The 18,913-nt window shown below is 41.2% G+C and overlaps 1 protein-coding gene across 3 annotated transcripts in view; it reads right to left on the bottom strand.

Annotated features, from left to right (window-relative positions):
- Positions 1 to 18,644, bottom strand: part of LOC135496248 (homeobox protein caupolican-like) — a 45,578-nt gene extending 26,934 nt beyond the window's left edge. For 2 of the 3 annotated variants that reach the window (XM_064785473.1, XM_064785475.1), the window contains exon 1: positions 3,344 to 3,893. In XM_064785473.1, the coding sequence (XP_064641543.1) occupies positions 3,344 to 3,418 (75 nt within the window). In that variant the 5' untranslated portion in view covers positions 3,419 to 3,893. Of the gene's footprint in view, positions 1 to 3,343; positions 3,894 to 18,516 lie in introns of those variants that run through there. The other variant, XM_064785474.1, reaches the window with a different exon arrangement.
- Between the last annotated feature and the right edge of the window lie 269 nt (positions 18,645 to 18,913).

Here is an 18,913-nt window from a genome sequence, read left to right as displayed (position 1 = left end):
AACCTTACCAATGATACTTCGGGGCGATTTCGTTTCTAGAGCGATTGAAACTTCCACTTCTTCTTCAGCACATTTCTGATATGCTCCCCCAGTCAACTACAAACTCCACTGCTGAACTGATTTGCATCAATATTGAATAGGTCACGTCACAGACTCTAAAATAAACTGATCACGGATCAGTCGTACTCCCGCTAGGCTATTGATACAGCAGCCCCTTCAATATTCACTGTGTCCGGCCGGCGATAACCTGATCCACGCATTTGAAATATCCCCGGCAAGCATGGCAAGTGGCCGAGCACAGCCTGCAGTCTCGCCCTGCGACCCGACTCGGCCAGATGAAATCGTTTCAAGGTTTAGCATCAATTGTCTTTACCAACAAGACCCGCAATTTTTGCGCCAGTCTATGTCAAGGTTGATACATGTTTAGTTGGAGATTTTGTTCAGCTATGATTTCAGTTAATAATTACTCAAAAACATAATTGGGCTCAAGGGTTATGACTGAGAGTCCTATTTGCTAATGAGTCCAGATAATATTTTTAAGAATTTAATAGAAGTGTCGAGAAGGTTCAAATCCAATGCGGGCGCATGACATTAACCCAACAGCAACGTTTCTTTAGCGTATTACGTTGATATTAAACCTATTGCATCCTTCACCAACCTTCTTGATGAAATGTGCCCGAGTGCCTACCATCGAGAGACACAAAAGGCTTGGGAACCGTCCTGAAACACTGCTACGCCAAATCATAATGGTGTTGTCCCTTGCATTCAGTTTAAATGGATTAAGAATGATGTTATTTCAACGTTTCGTTCGCTTCGCTAATTTTCTCTCGTGCTTGATTAATTTCCCTATTTACCATTAAAATGGCCTGCGATGAAATTAAACACGCGTGTGTTAGCATTGGACTGGGTCCTGTACATTACATGTACAGGGTTTATGGGACAGTAACTCAGTGTAATTCGATACTCTAGGCTGATTGCAGCGATTACGTCAATCGTGTCGATGATATTTTGAAGAGTGTGAGGTGATGCGCTGATTATCGGCAGCTAAATCATTTCATGATCGCTGATAGCCGCCATCGACTTGCGATTTGAAAATAAGAGCATTGGCCGACAATCTCAAATTATATCCATCTCACTTAATTTAACATCAGTCGACATCGCATTGATTAATAAAATAATTACCAAATCATTAACAGATCAGAAGATAATTAAAAAACAATTAACGTTACCTATTGTCATATTTTGTGCAACTTTGCAAAAATGCATATTTGCTTAAACAAATATTTTGATCTATAATTATTGGGGGAAATGAAGGGACAAGTATGACAGTGATAAACTATCAGATATCATACTATAAAGTGTCAAGCAATTCAACGTGAACATAATATCCATTTTATCACCTAAGCCACCCGAAGTTAATCGCTATTGCAGAGCCGACAGAGACAGCTGAACATCTGCATAAAAACTCTTAGAACCAGCTTTGACTAATTAATCTCCAGAAAGGAAAATTAAGATTTAATTCAGCTCGGATTAATTTCGAAAAATACGTTTTCGTGAATGCTGAGATTTCAATACTCCTCATGTCATTTTGATTAAAAGTTTGGTCTGCAAAACTTTTGTATATTCTTACACCAGATACAATTACACTATCTTAGTTGGGGTTTTGTACGCTTTAGTTAGCATGCGATGAATTCAAATGTGGATTTACGTAGAAGATGAGACGTAGAAGATTTACGTAGAAGATGAAATCTTTTGAATATGAAGAATTTTACAGCCTATTAGTTACCATATCAAACTTATGCAACACAACACTTCAAAAATATTCCTGAATTTTTAAAAGTTAACTTCCTTCTTTTTTAAAGCTGTAAAATTGCCTGAACATCACCAACTTTTTGTAAGGAATCAGTTGCCTCTATGTCATCCATAGTATTTAAGAACTAAAATATTTTCTTTTTCCCTATAAATTTGACGATAACTTTCATGTCTTTTAACGGTTAAAAGAAAAATAAATAAGTGTTTTCCTTTAAATACGACGACGGTACGATAAGACGCGATCAGTTAGTTTTGTAAAACCATATAAAACCAATTTAAGATGGAAGCAAGAATACCGTCTTTAAAATATTAAGTCTTGATAGAAGCAGCAGGTTAATAAACTGCTGCTTTTATTAGGATTATATCGAAAAAATGTTCTGATTATAAGGTATCACTGTACTGTACGATAATCACCTGCATGTTGATGAAAGTCGTTCTCTCATAATGCCTCTAATCAGCCATTAGACGGATCACCCCCACAAACACATGTATACATCATTACTATAATTGAATATGATAATAATCTGATTATATACCACATTCCCTGAGCAGTATACGGGGTCGGAACAAATCTTGTGATTTCTTAACCGCAGGTCAACTCAATAACATAACTATTGATTTCTGAAGCCACGACAGTGCTACAGTTAAGGCCATTAGTTTGAATCCCGTAAGCCCCAATGGTGATGCGCATTAATCCGGATGGCGAAATCCACATGATATGCCATTGAGTGATTCAATAATAGAGAGATCAGTTGAATTTGATTGCTAGAGTGATAATCAATGGGTACTTTGGCGGCATGGCGGGAATTTGAATGGTGAGAGAGAAGTCAAATGTCCTGGCGAGAGATCTGACTGGGAAACACGTGTGAGTGTCAAATGGTGATGAAATATTTTTCTATAATCCGCCACACTGCATTCGTATGATAAACGCCAAAATATACATGGCGATGTTGAGAAACGAATGTGTGTGATAAAAGGTTTCTTTTTCGATTTATAATTATCGCTCACTTGATATAAACATTGTTTTCCAATTTAATACCTGTAACATATTTCACAGAAACAGGAATTTCTTTGATATATACTGATGACAGTTCGGTCACTGAAATAACACAAAGATGTTTGTAATTCTCAGAGTCATTTTTTTATATCAATAACATCCTTGATATTGCTCAGAAGGCCCACAGCACATCTTCTCAAAGATTGAGAGTACCAGCTCGAAGTAGTTTTAATATTTTACCAGGATATGATAACCAACATAAATGATTTATCCAACCAATGATGTGTAATTGCGAGTTACAATATCAAACTAGCTGATAACTATCTAACAGCAATGTAATCAATACATGCACTAAATTATTGTGATAAGCAATGTAGTTGGTAGTATTCTTTTCATCTTCAGAAGACTCAACAGCTCTTTTTCCGATGTCATCAGTCGTGAGAAAGAAATTTTAAAAAGTATCACAAACTTTTTTTGTAACCGATACTAAATTGTTGTGAATTCTACTAAATAATTGTGATAAAATATTCTTACCTGAGTCTGCGAGAGCGACGTGGAGAGACTTGAAGTCGTCGTGATGTAGGATGAGCCGAGGTGAGGTAGCGACATGTTGACCTAGCCTTGTCAACGCCGGTGATTAAAGTCAAATTAATTACAATGGGATCAATCGATTACCGAGTCAGTGTGGCGTTATTTGCTCAGAAAATCCTGCATAATTTCCATTAGATTCCAAAGAAAAGTCCGATGATGTTTCTTAAGGTATGAGACTCAGGTACAGTTCCTTTTTCTATGGGTAACTTAAGTCGTTTGACGCGAATTTCAGCGATACAGTGTACTTTATTGCTCCGTGGAGGTGGATGTATCCCGGCGACCGCCTGAGTCATAAACCTAGCTGAGCGAATCCGACTGTGACAGGTAGCCTAGCTTAAAGAAATTAAGGTCCAAATCCATGAGATATTCTAGAGATAGTTTTTTCTAAGTCCCAGTGACACCAAGAGTCATTGATAACTCTTAATCCATAGCAGAAATAACTTCCATTGGATTGCTACTTGAACGACACCCAAATACGGCTTAGACTTTAGTATAGTCGCCGACATTATGGTGAACTTCCCACTGCCAATCAGTGCGCCTGTACGTCACCGCGTCTGTCAGGTGTAACGAAGCATTTGATTAGTTGAGCCGCTCTGCCCCTTGGCGCCATAAGCAATGGAGATCGTATCGTGACGCGCGTAGCCACGCCTTGCGTTGTGATCGACAAAGACACGCATTAAACAACGGGGGCTCGACGATCATGGCAATATTTAACCTCACCGTATTAAAGGGTTTTCTTTGATATAAAGGTAATTATTGTAAGCCTTGGATAATGGATATAACGTAGGCACAGGAGAGTTTTCTCTGTTGAATTTAGAGACAACAAATGCTCAGAGTAAATTGAACGTGTTAAAAGAAGGGGTTCACAGAAGCACGGGTCATTTGACCTGTCAAAACGAAGAATATCTTTGGATAAACAAGTGTGCGTTGATCTTTACAAGGTTTCGTGGTACTTCTACACCAATGTGGTATTTTACATAGAGCATTAGCAGTAGCGTTATGGCATGTGAACATGTCTGTATTGAACATTGTGAAATAGATAGGAAAACAAATTCATGATGTTGCAATTGTGCAACACCACAGACATAGAAATGTCAAATAATTAAGAGAGTTGGGAAATAAATGTAGGGTTTCTTTAAAGGCGGAATTGGCACGCTTTGATGTAAGTATATAGCTCGGAAAACACTGCTAGTGAGCCATATATTAAATGTAAGTGAAACCCCACGGGGCTCGTGCCAAAATAATCGCGACTGTTCAAACCCAGGTGGCCACGAAACGCCGCCTCCCAAAACAACATTAACTACAAAAATAAAAGTTTGAAATAAATTAAGCATTGTCTCAAGAGCGTGTACGAAACATGTTTATCTTTAAATGATTGCTGACTTGTAAAAAAATTATTAAACGCTGGAATTCAGTTGGTGTAATGTACAGTTTTATTTCTAATGAAATGGCCTGTTGTTAACCCTTTGCCGACAAAAACTACCAATATCATGATTATGAGAAAGGACATGACTGATGAGAGCAAACCCGGGAGAGCTACATGAACACATACATCGCTTGTGAATCATGCTTGACGTTATCTCGACAGAGTCGACCGATATCTCTCCGCCATGTTTGTCGTCATGGTATATTCGTCACCAAATCAGAGAGCAGCTTCTAATGAGCGGAATGAATAACATGTACCATTGGTAAAAACCACTTTGCGAATATTTACCATCTTTATTAAAACATTATCATTGGCTTAATCCCTTAGCGGGACGCCTATTCACTTGTACTTAAACATGAAAATAATTCGGAAGTGTGGCGAATGGATGTTAATGGGTTAAGGCCACAAGTAGAACACAACAACTTGTTTTCTGACACCTTGACCAGAATAGCCACAAGAGCAAACATGGACGTTTTAAAATTGCGCGAGTTCCGAAGACATTTAAGTAAACATTTGAACCATTTTATTTTCTGTTGCAAAATGGCAGAATACAACGCAGAGGAATGTGGATTGAGAGCCCAGCTTTGATTTTATTGCAATGGTTTTCAAGAGAGGGCTTGGCACATCTTGCCAAGGCATTGTGCTAGCTTGTTAGAATCCTAACGTAAAGACCTTCGGTCAACATGCCCATTGGAGTTTATATTTGACTGAATAGATCCGATTTTGTTGACATGATAGACAGAGGGCGAGTTTACTATATTATCATGGGTGAGACTCAAGGAAAGGAAGCACTTAACATTGCTACGGGATTCTCTGCTTTTGTTTTCTCCCCTTTTCGTTGCAACTGTCTTATATTTCAGTCCAGTGGACCATTATCCTCAAATGGACGCTTGAAATATTTCCCGGCTTCAAGGGACCCTTCGCGGATCCATATCGACAAAATCTTATACCCAGACATGACCATTTTGAATAGAAACACCGTCATTTCAGAAGTTTCTATCGTATGACGCCATTTTTAAATGTGACATGTCCCGATTCGTTTTACCACTCAACATTACCCATCATGCTCTCGTGACGTCATAGGGGACAAGATAATGTTTTTATCTGTGCTTGTCATCATTTTAGTAATTCAGCCTTTCAACCAAACCAATTTAGACTCCGACTATGTCTCCTCTCAGTCATTTAGATGGATGGCCTCTTTGTCTAAGTAAATCTCAGTTTCCGCTCTTGACAAAGGGGGAGATTTAAAATTTGATTTTGTGTAACCTTATGTCCGGCACTGATTCACATTGATGGGCATCTCACCCAAATTATACATGTCTGGATCATTTTTTTATCTTGCCCAAATTACCGCAATCTGTCGTAAGAAGAATCATTCTGCTTCATGTATCAGTAAGATCTTTGCTATCCCTATTTCTCACCGGATAAAGGGCCCGTGCCTTTAGTTTTGGTATTGCAGAGAAGACGTTTCTAAAACTCCCACGCCCGCGGCGCCGCTCTTACAAAGAATTAACCCCTTCGCAATCGACCATTTCACGATGATTCTAATTAGAATTCATGCCTTAATTGATGACACAGGACAAGAATTAAACCTTATCATTACATCGATTAGTGCCAGAGGGCTTTCCGGACACTGTCCGTCCGACCCTTGTCACTTTCGACATTCCCAGCCCCCGGGCCGCCGCCGCCGCCTGGGGCATATCAGTAGTGCGGGTATCGAAACAAACACAGCTTCCCTTGGGCTACATCTATATAATGGCAATACTTGCCATGAATGAAAACCTTAGCTTTGTCCAAATAAGTTATACTTTTCCCAAACTACTCTGTGGTTTTACACGCCCTGTTAAGGGCACGACCGCCTTGCACAACTGTCTCACCGAAGCACTAATCCTTCCGACTCCTCTCCCTCTCTCTCCTTTCTGCGAAGATGATTAGCGTCCCTCTTTTATTAGTTCGTATTCGGTGGATTTTTGCTTGCCCATCTCTGCTCGTGTTGGCCTACAGGGGATGAAAATCAGTGATGTTGGATTCTCTATTGACTGATAAAGACCCAATGTCTCAATCTTCGCCAACAGTGGATGGTCAAAATAAAGGTCGGAATTACGGTAAGTATAAAGAAACCGCATGTTCATATCGAACCCACATAGAGATTCCTCGCCGCAATTCAACGAATTTGATTTGGATACGATCTTTTGCGGAGACGACGTTTTTGAAGATCCAGACTTTGATAACTTTGCGGTATTGTGATCATTTACCGTGCAATTCTTTGAACACTGTTTCGCCTTGCTTTCTCTTTAGTATTTCCACGGGGCAATGGTCCGTCACCATTGTTTTACTTTCGCCGTGGCGGCCGCCGAAAGCCGGACAGACAGGGTGGTAAAGATCGTCGTTGCACGGAGTGGTTCCAGGACAACATGAATTGCGTTATCAATGGAAACAAGCTCCTATAATGTGCATACAGTGATAGTACTCTCAAGGTGAAGCCGACGAAGTGGTGTACAGTGGCGGCCTGCTCTTAATCCATGTCTGATTTGAGTATGATTTCTGTACATCATTCACGGATGCTTGCGCTGCTGAACCAGCCACTGGATGACACCAACAGTTGCAGTCAAATTATTGGGTCCTGAACCAGTTCTTTTTCTTCGCGTGCTGTACAAAGTATGTACAGTATCCATGTGCACGGTTGTACTGATTAAAAGATCCCGGCAAATCTAAGGTGGAACCAAGAACGAATCGGACGATATAGTCGAGATGGCGGCGTTAGGGGTGCCGGAACGTGATTATACCAGCTGAGCAGAAATTTGAAATACACGTATAAGCATTATGGCGCGTCACTGATAATCCAATGTTTGTCTGACTTATTGTGAAATAACTCACGGGATTGGTTTATAAGGTCTAATACTCCAACACACGAGAAACAAATCCAACCACATGACTTTCATGGTTCAGAGGTACTGACGCCAACAAAATCTTATTAGCAGATGCGATTATTAGGAATTTTTGGTCTGATCATCTGACTTAGTGCACCATGGAACTTTTATTCCCGTCCTGTTTTCTTTCACTTATTTTTCGAAATTTGATTGAAGGAAGCGATATATTGGTATTCGAAGATTGAATTTTGTGGTCACCCCAAAGCAATCTTCACAGCCCGGAAAGTATTTTTGGCCAAAGGGCCTAAATGTAATTTCGGCCCTTCGGCGGATGGTAAAGGTTGGACCTATCTGTCAACTTTGCTCTAAAGTCGTACAAATAATGATCTGTTATGTGGCAGTCCCAAAGCACCTATCTCACGCTGTTGCCTGCTTGCCTTTTGCTATGATTGGTCATTTTGCGCCAAGCCGTCCGCACCATACGCTCTCTGGCCAGGCCACCGCGGTCGTTACCACTGACACGATGGCGTGACGTCGGGGATCCCTCACAGATAACACTGCCGTCAGCTCTAAAATAGCCATCAGTGGCGCCAGAAACCTTCTCTGGCAACTCTGGTGTTCTTCGCCGGACCTAATTGCCTCACCTTGGGATCCGACCGCCAGCGGTGCGTGGAGCCTGCGAATGGTTCGTCAGGCCCCGAACGAAGTCACGCATCCTTAATAAAGAATTTTATGGGAATGAAAAGTTGAGGGATTCTTCGTTCCCCTGAAAAACCTTTATCTAGCATGAAAAGAATAACACTGGAAAGATGATAATGGAGACTACGTTGTGGCAGTTTCTTGGAGGAAAAGGCCTTACACGTACGCAATAGCCGGACGGCGAGGCGTTCGCAAAATGATAAGAACAACTTTTGAAAGGTGTTAATGGCGACTACTTTGAAGCAGTTTCTGTCTTGGACAACTCTCATTAGGCAGAAGCGAACGTCTATGGGTTTTTTCACGAACTAATAATCCTAATGGTTTCCTAATAAGTCTTTCCCACATGTAGACATCTCATTACTAGAAAGATGACAAGATTTTTTGTCTTGTCCCGACAGACGAATGGCCGTGGTTATATATTGCAACCAATGTGTAAGAACTGGTTCATCAAATAAAAGCCAAGACGATAAGTGCTGAAAGTGAACCGAACCCGCATTCTGGTTGTGACTTTGTCCCCATAAGACCAATGAAATATCTATCCGTGCAATCGAGCAATACAACAATAATTGCCCTTTGATGTTGCGGATCTACCAAGTACAGGTGTAGGCAGTTTAGAAAGCAATATGTTTTCTTTTTACCAACTTTAGCTCAGAGAAAATACTAACAAGCTGCAAAGAAGGATATGTCTTCAGAATCTACTTAAAAATAGCGATATCAATCATCGTCTCCCTATCTTCCCCATACATGTTGAGGCCCATATTATCGGTTCTTCAGATCGTTTTCACATTGGTTATACATCATGATAATCGTGTCTGTTATAAGAGTTTGGTATGAAATCATTTGGCCTGAAATTGTATTCTCAGCTTTTTCTATATTCTAGACTTCCTGACATACTTTAGTTTTGAAGAAGAAAAAAACCCTATGTCTTTCTCTATCTTGTGTTACACTATAGAAATTACAGTTATCGTCTCGGTGAAAAAAGCTTAAAAATGCAAACATCCCCGGCGTATCGAAGTTTTCTTTGCATGTGCGATACTTTTGCTCAAGGCCCATGAGCATTGCAGGCAACTCTCCAAAGTCTAGATACCAGAGCACGTTTGCATAAAAGATGATAGCCAAAGGACATTATTGCGCATGACATATACTCTTTGCAGTAGAAAAACAAAAATGGCGCCTTTGTGACCGTCTATTTCACTTTGTCAATTCAGAAGTCAAGAGCTTACGCCATGATTGTCAATTTTACCGGAAGCTATGTGCCGAGTCTTCTATTTTGAGCATGCTCAGAAGAGCATTCTGGGTATCATTCGACGAAGTACGGACACAGCGTTGGTGTGGTTGTTGTAGATTCAAACTATGAAAATTAAAATCATGATTTCTTGATTTCAGCAGTATGTCTTTTTCGAAGAGATGAAACAACGAGTGGACGAGTCAGAGTAGGGAAAACAGATACATGTATATGCAAATTACATCGATTTATATTTCTGACGCAATGACAATAATTGATTTTGTTAAGCGAGTTCTTGCTTTGTGTCGCCGACGTACATTACAGATATATGCACACAAAAAGAAAAAATGATTCTAACCCACGTTTCTGGAGTTGTGTTTAATAAAAGAATTTGCAACCGTTCAAAACATTAGGTTGGTGACATCAATCTTATTTCGACACAGAAAATAAAAATATGACATCGAGGTTATAAATGGTTTGTCGGGGGATGCGCCCGCTGCACAGCTGCATTCCAGTCCTTTTCATTAAAATTGTTTATGAAATTTGTGATAAAAAAGCTGGCCACCTGTGCCATGAATACAAAACAAGATGTGACCATGTTTGATTGAGTATCACGTCAGGGGACCACGTGTAAACTGTTCGTCAAAAGTGATTAGTTCGGGGGTTTTTGTTGGCAGTAGTGCGACCGGTCACGTCCACCCCTTACCTTAACAACTTGATGCTGAACAGGGACAATTTAAGTCATTCATCAAAAGTAAATATTTTAATTGCTATGCGGCAATATAATAGGTGGACAGAAAGTATGCGATACAAAGGATGGAAAGGAAAGGAAACCGAAAGGAACAGCATTATATCCCCCAAACGTACACACCTCCATTTCATAGAAAAACAATGTCGGTATCGAAGAGCAGGCACAAACTTTCTTTTGGCATCTTCATCATAAGCCTACTCACATGGATTACTGAGAACTTTTGCCCCCAAGCCAAAAAAGTAGAATTCCGAAATGTCGAAGTTGCAAGTAACAGCCAAGCTGGATAAGAACATCCATAATCAAATCCAACCGGGTACAAAAACGCCTCGATCTTCGGTACTGGTACTTGACTGGTGATTTGTCAAATTCAAACTGCATCAATCTTAATGGTCGATGAACTAACTTAAACCATCGTCATATCGACCTTTCCGAAGTTAGAGCTCTGAGCAGCCGCCCGCTGTAGAACTATAAACAAGTTATCATTCCTGCGGTATTATAGGATAATGTATGACATATACAAGGTGCGCGGCAATATTTTCAAGCTATATACATCGTTAAAAGAAGGAAACAAGAGTTTTTTAAAGCACCTGTTATAATTCCATGTTTAAAAAACGTTTCCTGGTACTTACGAGGATAGACAGAGCTTCGGGCTGGAATTTATTAAACTTTTTGTCGGGATTGTAAAGTAATAAAAAGTCCCTCAAGGGAAGACACCTTTCTTCCACGCTCAACGATGGTCTGCACCCTGGCTGAGAAGGTGCTTCCTAGCACCCTTCGCATATCACACTGAGATATGCCAAGGGTGCTGAGAAGCACCCCTAAATTAAGGTGCTTGAAAGCACCCTCGTGGTGGGATCTATGTAGCACCTTTCGCCGCTGTGGGAGCACCCTATGAATGTAAAGCACTCCCAAATAAGGTGCTGTAAAGAGACTGTAATAATCTTACTAAGGTATAGCACTTGCACGAATACGCAACCAAGATGACAGATTTTCAAACCTTGCGGCTTCCAAGGATCAAACCATAGTTCGCATGAGAAATGTAAACATAAAGTTACAACAAAACTGGTGTCCTAAGAAAACCTCAACAAAGCTACGCCAACAAAAGTTGGGTCAGGAGCAGTGTAAAACATTTTCCTTTAATGTATCTTTTGAAAAACTGAAATTCTTCCATTAGTTGCCCCAGGGCGAATCTCAATATCAAGGCAATGAGTTTCATTTCGTTGATAGTCCCTAGGCGGGGATTAGATTCTCCTGGGGCAGTGGCGACCCATAGGCATCGCGTGCTGCATGGAGACTCCGGGGTGACCCGCGGGTATCGAGCCATACCGCGGTGGGCTGTGGATCCCCGTAGCAGCGCAGCTGTGACCTGGGGCATTCCCCCACGGCCCGATCGAGAGCTATAGGGTGGACAAGGTCCCTAATCCGATTCCAAGTGGACAAGACTTATCGTGTATACTGTCCGAGTAATAATGATATATGTTGCCTATTTTCAGTATCTCATACTGGACACCAATTAGCCCCGGCCGTATCTAACTCATTACACTGGACATTTCTAATCCTAAATTAATGATTTAATTGTGTGATAACCGGAGTTTTATGGCGGAGTTACGACGAAATCCTAATGTTCTGCCTGATGGGCTCATGGTCATGGTGTCATAGAAGATACGGGGACATTATCAATTAGAATAGGATTTGGAAGAAAGCCCATAGCCAGCTCCCAAGATTAGGCCAGAATGTCTCTTATATTCATTCATTGAGGAGGAATTCTAAGTATAACTGGCCATCACCATGCGTTGTCAGCAAGCCCCGTCAGGCAGCAACAAGGAACCATATTGGTAACTCGCTAATCGTATTGTTCTATGAACTCTGATACGATCTCTTGACCGGGATGACGGCTTATTGAGAGTACAGAGAGATGAGGGAGTTAGCAAACGCGCATCTGACCACCTCAGTCACGTCCGTTTTATCAGAAGTGGGTATATACTGGACGAGTGGGAGTAGTGCGTATTGCGTCAAGTTACAGTAATACACCTTTTTAGGGAAAATGCTTTCCAGTATCATGCCAGTGGTTTCACGACACATTGAACTCGTTTTTGCCTCATTCATCATCTTGCTTGAAACACATCCCTAGTTGTCTACGCAGCTAAGCCAGCGTTTACTTGAGTTCTCTATATCCGGAGGACGTCCGTAGCCATAGGTCGTATAATTGGCTCCAAGGCGTTGAGACGGTTCCTGAGACGCTAATGGATGTCCGGATTGGAGTGAGGACGCGAATCTTAATTAGCCGATGATTATTTGGTACATAGGTACAAATCGTAGCAGTATTTGGGAGAGACAACCTTAAAGAAACATGGAAGACGATTGCATGTATACATGTCTATGGCTCGCGTGCTGTTCGTGCAGAATAGCAAACCTGTGGTAGGGTGCGACTATCTTTGACAACGTAGGTTTCCTCCACTGCCCCAATTTCCTACATTTTTACCGTATCTGACAAAGCAATATTTTCTAACTGTTTCTTATCTTGGATAGGTAAGTGCACCATATTATGCGTACCAATCTTATTTTTAAACTTTATTTGGAAAAAATATTCGCCCGAACTCCAGACTTGGATACCGTTGCTCATTTTAAACCAGGGGTGCTCAGCGTGACAGAAATTCATGAGAGCCTCAAGTTCTCTTCGCCTAATTTCTGTGAAGAGGCCCAGTCATGAAGTGGTGACAGAGCGCCCTGTGAACGGGCAACTGTCATCTGGACTCCAACTTCCCGAGAATGGACGCATGAAAAGGGAGATTATCTCGTGACGGGACCCGATCGCTTTCATTCTAGCCAACCCACTTGACTATCCGCAAATTGGCATCCAAAGATGGTCGCAAAGCGGGCGATTCAAAAAGAGATCCACTTAACTAATTTAATCGTAAAACCTTTGTCATTGCTGCTCTGGGCGTCCATTTTACATCTCACTCCGTGCGGGATTACTGAGCGTTTGTCACTGAAAGTGTCCATCACTTTTGGGTGAAATATCTTTTGTTAACATTCTAATCCGATTTCTTTGCTTGTCGGTTGCTCGACAATGGACAAATGTTATCAAGCCGCCACCATATTGTACAAGGGAGAGATTCCCACATCTAAAGTCTTGGGGGCGCTGCTCCCGGGCCGACCTACCCAGAGGGTACGGGTTCAGATTTGTCCCGGCTTTGTCCTACTCCATCCCGAGGCGTGTCCCTTGTCTTAGGGTACTGACATGCGTCGCTTCGCTGTAGGCACTCTTACTTTTGTCCGCTAACAATTATCCGCCTTTAGAACCGCGATTATTTGACTACACGTGTTACAAAAGTAGAATTTTCCTCATTATGTTGCGAATCACTCATCATGTCTTAAGTGTCTTTATGACCATTGAGAGAGATTTCCCCGGAATGCCATCATCTGGTAGATCACCAGTTATTACCAAGACAGCGTGACCACTTTTCTCCAAACGGCCACCGTCCGCCATATCGGATTCTAAAATACCCGGATCAAGAGCGAAACCGAATCGCCGCCATTGTTTGTCGGCAAACAGACCCAAGAAGCAGGTGATGTTACGCCGACATTTTAGAGCCCAATTTTCTCAAAATGCAAATATCAGAGCACGGGATTGAGACATGACAAATAGAACAGAGACTCGATAGAAACTTGATCTATTGACGAGAAAGTGTCGCAACACCGCGAAACGACTTCTCCCAAGCAGACGACACCATCGTCAAACGCGCATGAGCAATGTTCATGTGACTTTTTACTTCTGCACTCGTGTTCTACACTTCCATTTGTAATAGACCGAGTCCGGCGGAGTTTGTTAAGGCTATGCACACATTAGCTGGTTAGCCCAGGCAGAGTTACACAAGTCTTGATAAATACCCTAGCCCAGACATCAGCGAAACGAGATAGAACAAGCCAAAACATGGTCTTTTATTGCAAACCAACGGTAACAAATATTGCAACAGTACAAGTGGTAACAAATGGCAAATTCTCACGAGAAATGAAAAGTAAATGCGACTTCTGGGGAGTGAGGTTCGGAGGTCACCGGTTATCGTGGAGAACATGAATGTAGCTTGTTAATTTGATATCAAGCACCAGCGGTAACAAACGTACAGAGAGTGCCCAAGATGTAACAAAACGCTGCAGCCATTCACGCTGGTAATGCAAATAAAATGGGGACTGCGAATATTGGCAAAGTTCTGGCGTAATTCCTAATCTGGTGAAAATTTCGAACACGATGAGGGAGTTTGAGCTCAATTAAATTGTCATTTGTGTCGGATTAACAGTTATCGTTCTCTGTTCAAACAATAGCAAATCTTAACTGGAATAACTTTCAGCAGCAACTATATTGCAACTCTGCGACTTGAAACAGATAATAACACATATTTCCCAGATTAAAAATCTCCTTAGGACATTGAGGATGAAGCACAATTCTTTCTAAACTGTGACGGCCACACAAAATGAATTGTAAGTCAATCAACACGCTTGTAAAAGGACAAGCTAGAATTACAAAACGTGTCAGAAAACAATTTGAATTTCAACACTTGAAGTTAATTGGGCTAATTCACCTGGGTGGTGCATCTCTATTTTCACTCTAACTCAAACCTTTTTCATTCCTCAGAAGAAGAAGGTGAGAAGCTAATCTGGCCAAATCTGACACTAATTGATTCCCTTAATCACCACTGGTCATGAGATAGATGGAGAAGTTTCAATTTAGTTGGACAATGTCAGCATAGCTTAATCTAATTTGATGTACAATTTCTTCAGATGAGGCATTGCTGTTTCAGTTTAGGCAATATGACATGAACTTGGTACGAATTTTCAGCTTAACTTTGAGGATAAAGAGCACACAAGTGTGGTAGAAAACGTGCTGATGATATGGCCCTTGCCGAGATGGTACGGAAATGACGTTTGCGCTAATTTCATAGAGTCCTATTGCGATTCTCTTGGGTGGGTCCGACCGCCTCTGCCTCCCCTGCGCAAGAATTGTTGTCAAAACCAATCAGGGGTTTAGGCAATCAATCGGGGAGATAATACCCCCTGACTGCAGCGGTCAGCGCGTAATTATCACCATTCGTTCGAGAGTATTTTCAATGACGTCCGCATCTGGTTCCCATGACTTCTCATGTCCATTTCACCGGCTATTAGAGGCGCGCGCGCCCCGCACGTGGGGAACATTCCGCGTCAAAATGGTAAGGTGAAAAACACAAGAAGGTGTAACTGGATAGTCTTGAGAATGGTCGAGCTAATGTTCGTGTTAACTACTCTTGATCTACCTGTCTTTCCAAGGTGTGTTTAGAAGGCAATATATTTACCTCACGTCATTCTAACGTGACGAAGCAATGCACATGGTATCTACATCACTGAACATACATTTCAGCCCAACCTAATTGAAACAACTTCAATATCGACTTCAGCACAACTTGGAGAAGGTTACACACGTTGCCTGTACCTAATGCACTGAACGATGTACTCAAGTCTGTTGGGCTAAGCATACACCTGTCTGTTGATGCTTTTATAATCAGCTCTCTACTTCAGGTGCATCTTGTAGGCATGACATTCGCTTGCAACTCTGAAACAACAGTCCATGTTTCACCACCGGTTTATCACATGTTTGTTGCGTATTTGTTACGTGAGGCGTACATCATAATACTTCTAAAACAAGCGTTGATAATTTGGCAATATCATGTCCATGGATACAAATGAGCTTCTTTTTAGCGTTCATGTACACAAAATCAGCACATTATTTAGATTCTGACAGTAATTTTCCTTTTTATGTTCGATCAACATCCGAAGTGTTCCAACGAATCTAGATTTTTGCGAATAAGATGGCGAGTTCATTTTCTACAGTCTAGTAGTTCTTTTTCAGTCTCTCTCAACCCCAGACGTCCTCAATGAACCTCCCTAGGTCAATAGGTATATCGGGGTGTGTACATGCAGATACCGAAGCACTTAAACCATCGTTAACATTGTGTTCAGACTCGACTATGATTAGTCCATCATAATTGGACAAGGTTCGACACTAATCAACTAAGCTGCCATACACCTCGATAGAAGCACTCGAAACTGCCAAACTCGACCCCGGAAGCTGATAAAATTCTAGCGGGTTCTGTCCCCTATCAGTGCGGTCCAAGGGGTTGATAATATCACTGAAGCATGTCCTATTCTGGAGGCTGTTGGCCCAAGTCCTGCAAATCTAATCGGACCTGTCAGAATTGAGTCCGCAAACATAGAAACTCTTGGTGATAGTGTCAAGTTGTCAGATGCGTCCCGGCATACTGACATTTGGGTGATAAGAAAAGGGACAGGTGACTTCATATATACCAAGGCGAAAGCCACACGGGTCACCGAGTATATATTCTTCCATTCTCTACATTACGATTCTAAAATACCAATTGCGTTGACGTGCGCAAAATTTCGAGATTGGGAAATCAACTCGAAAGGCCTAGGTTTCCATTGGACGAAATTGTGCAATTCGATATTGAATGTATGGGTGAATGTATGGGTGAATGTATGGGTGAATGTATGGGTGAATGTATGGGTGAATGTATGGGTGAATGTATGGGTGAATGTATAGGTGAAAACAGTGATGTTTTGAAGTACAATATGGTATTGAGGCCCTGTCTGGTCAACTCCAGACATGTATTTGTGAACAAGTGATGGTGGGGGTGTAGATACGATATAAAGACAAGAAAAAGGAATGAGGCCGTCCGATCACAGTGGCACCGCAGTGATGCCACTTATACCTTAACGATGTGATATGGAAAAAAGAAAACCATGATTAAGATGAATGAGTTCCTTCAAGACAGGTGAAACTATTTCATTCCGTACATCATTCTGGACTTACACACCTGGGATGCCACCAAAACATGTAGCGTTGACGGGCTAGACAGATCCATCTATCTTCCTTTGCTATGTATGGCTTCATCAAGATAAAACGTTGTCTGATGTCGAATCGGAACAAGCCCCAACATTCACCACCCTTTGAAGTGTTTTTTTTAAACAGCCAGTAGCCAAAACCGGAGAAATTGACAGTTATTTTTTAAACGCACGTACCCGGATTGTTCAAAACAGGTATTGGCCGTTACGTCACGTAGCCTTCTGTCAGTCTCGTCGCCAGATACCAGGCAATAATGCTTGAATGTACGCATTGCATTACGAAACTTCCATTTGTGGAGACAGTACATGTAGTCCAAATTTGCTGCAATCATCTATGTCTCCTGGGGAATGGTGTAAAGTGCATTCCATCTGTTGGCTTATGTCTATTAGGGGACTAGGTCCCGTCACAAGAACATTCAATGGTATGAAGCTAGGTATAGAAACAATGATGCAAACAATTGGACATGCAGTGCACATGTAGAAAAGTACATTTTTATACGCAAGTAGTAAGTTGATATGTTAGCCTGTAAGAACATCACCTCTCGGTTTTGCGTGCCGCTGCCTTGTCACTTGTTGTTTTACAACTGATGATCAGGCGTTACAATTTGTAACTAATACATGATTCTATCTACGACTTGAGTGTAGTTTGTTCGACAATATGTTCTGTACACGCAATAGCATATCTGCGAGCAAAAACAGTACCCTTGTATTAGGTTTAGTATGATATTATGTTCAGCTTTAAAACTACTGTTAGAGGCCGGGATGGTTGTGGGGTAGGTATAATTGCATATGGCTTAACATCGTATCCACATGGGATTTCTGTTCTGTCAATTTTGGTACAATATTTTCAGGCAGGTCAAGTACAGCGAATCAAGTCTAATACAGAGGTAACAGTACGTTCGACAGCACATGTATGTAGGCTACACTTACACATTTATGTACATGTACATGTACATGGGCGGGTTATGATATTGGAACGATTGGTGCAAACATTTAGTAAGAACATTGACCGTGCTACATATCACCATCAAATCTACATGTAACCTTTGTCGCATGCGTTGATAAACTGATGAAAAAGCATGTGATCTTCGTTATACTCTCGCGAGATCTACGAATTAGGGAACATGCTATGACTTAAGAGACAAAGCAAGAACCGCCCCTCCCCTCGTACACATTATGTTCTCGTTGACTCATCAGTTGACATCATCACAAGACAAGTGTCTATAATCAAAGTATGATAAGATCAATACTCACAGAGTGCCTTGTTGTGCTTTTGATTCCAGGATCGATTTAAAAGCTAACGTCAGATGACTAACACAAATTGCCTAGTCCACGACGACTTGCATGTGTCCAGTTGATATCACCTCATTCAGTCAATCATTGTTTACACTAACTTTGTATTGATAGAAGAGACTAGTTCAAGTCAAATTGGCTTTCAATGTGATGAACATTCTGATAAAAAATATACATACATCTCTTCATCCAACTTGAATTTGAAATGTATTGATATACAGATTGTCCGTTGGATATTTTGTTGAATTTTACCTCACAGCCAAGAGTTTCTGAGCAATGCTAAAAAATAAGAAATGCATAGTCGAGTACACTGGGTACGAGTCTATATCAAACACAATATTATTGGATGATATACATG

The sequence above is a fragment of the Lineus longissimus genome, chromosome 11 (assembly GCF_910592395.1).
Source record: "Lineus longissimus chromosome 11, tnLinLong1.2, whole genome shotgun sequence".
NCBI lineage: Eukaryota > Metazoa > Nemertea > Pilidiophora > Heteronemertea > Lineidae > Lineus > Lineus longissimus.
The sequence above is the reverse complement of the archived record's forward strand: the minus strand, read 5'-3'. Positions and strand labels throughout refer to the sequence as shown.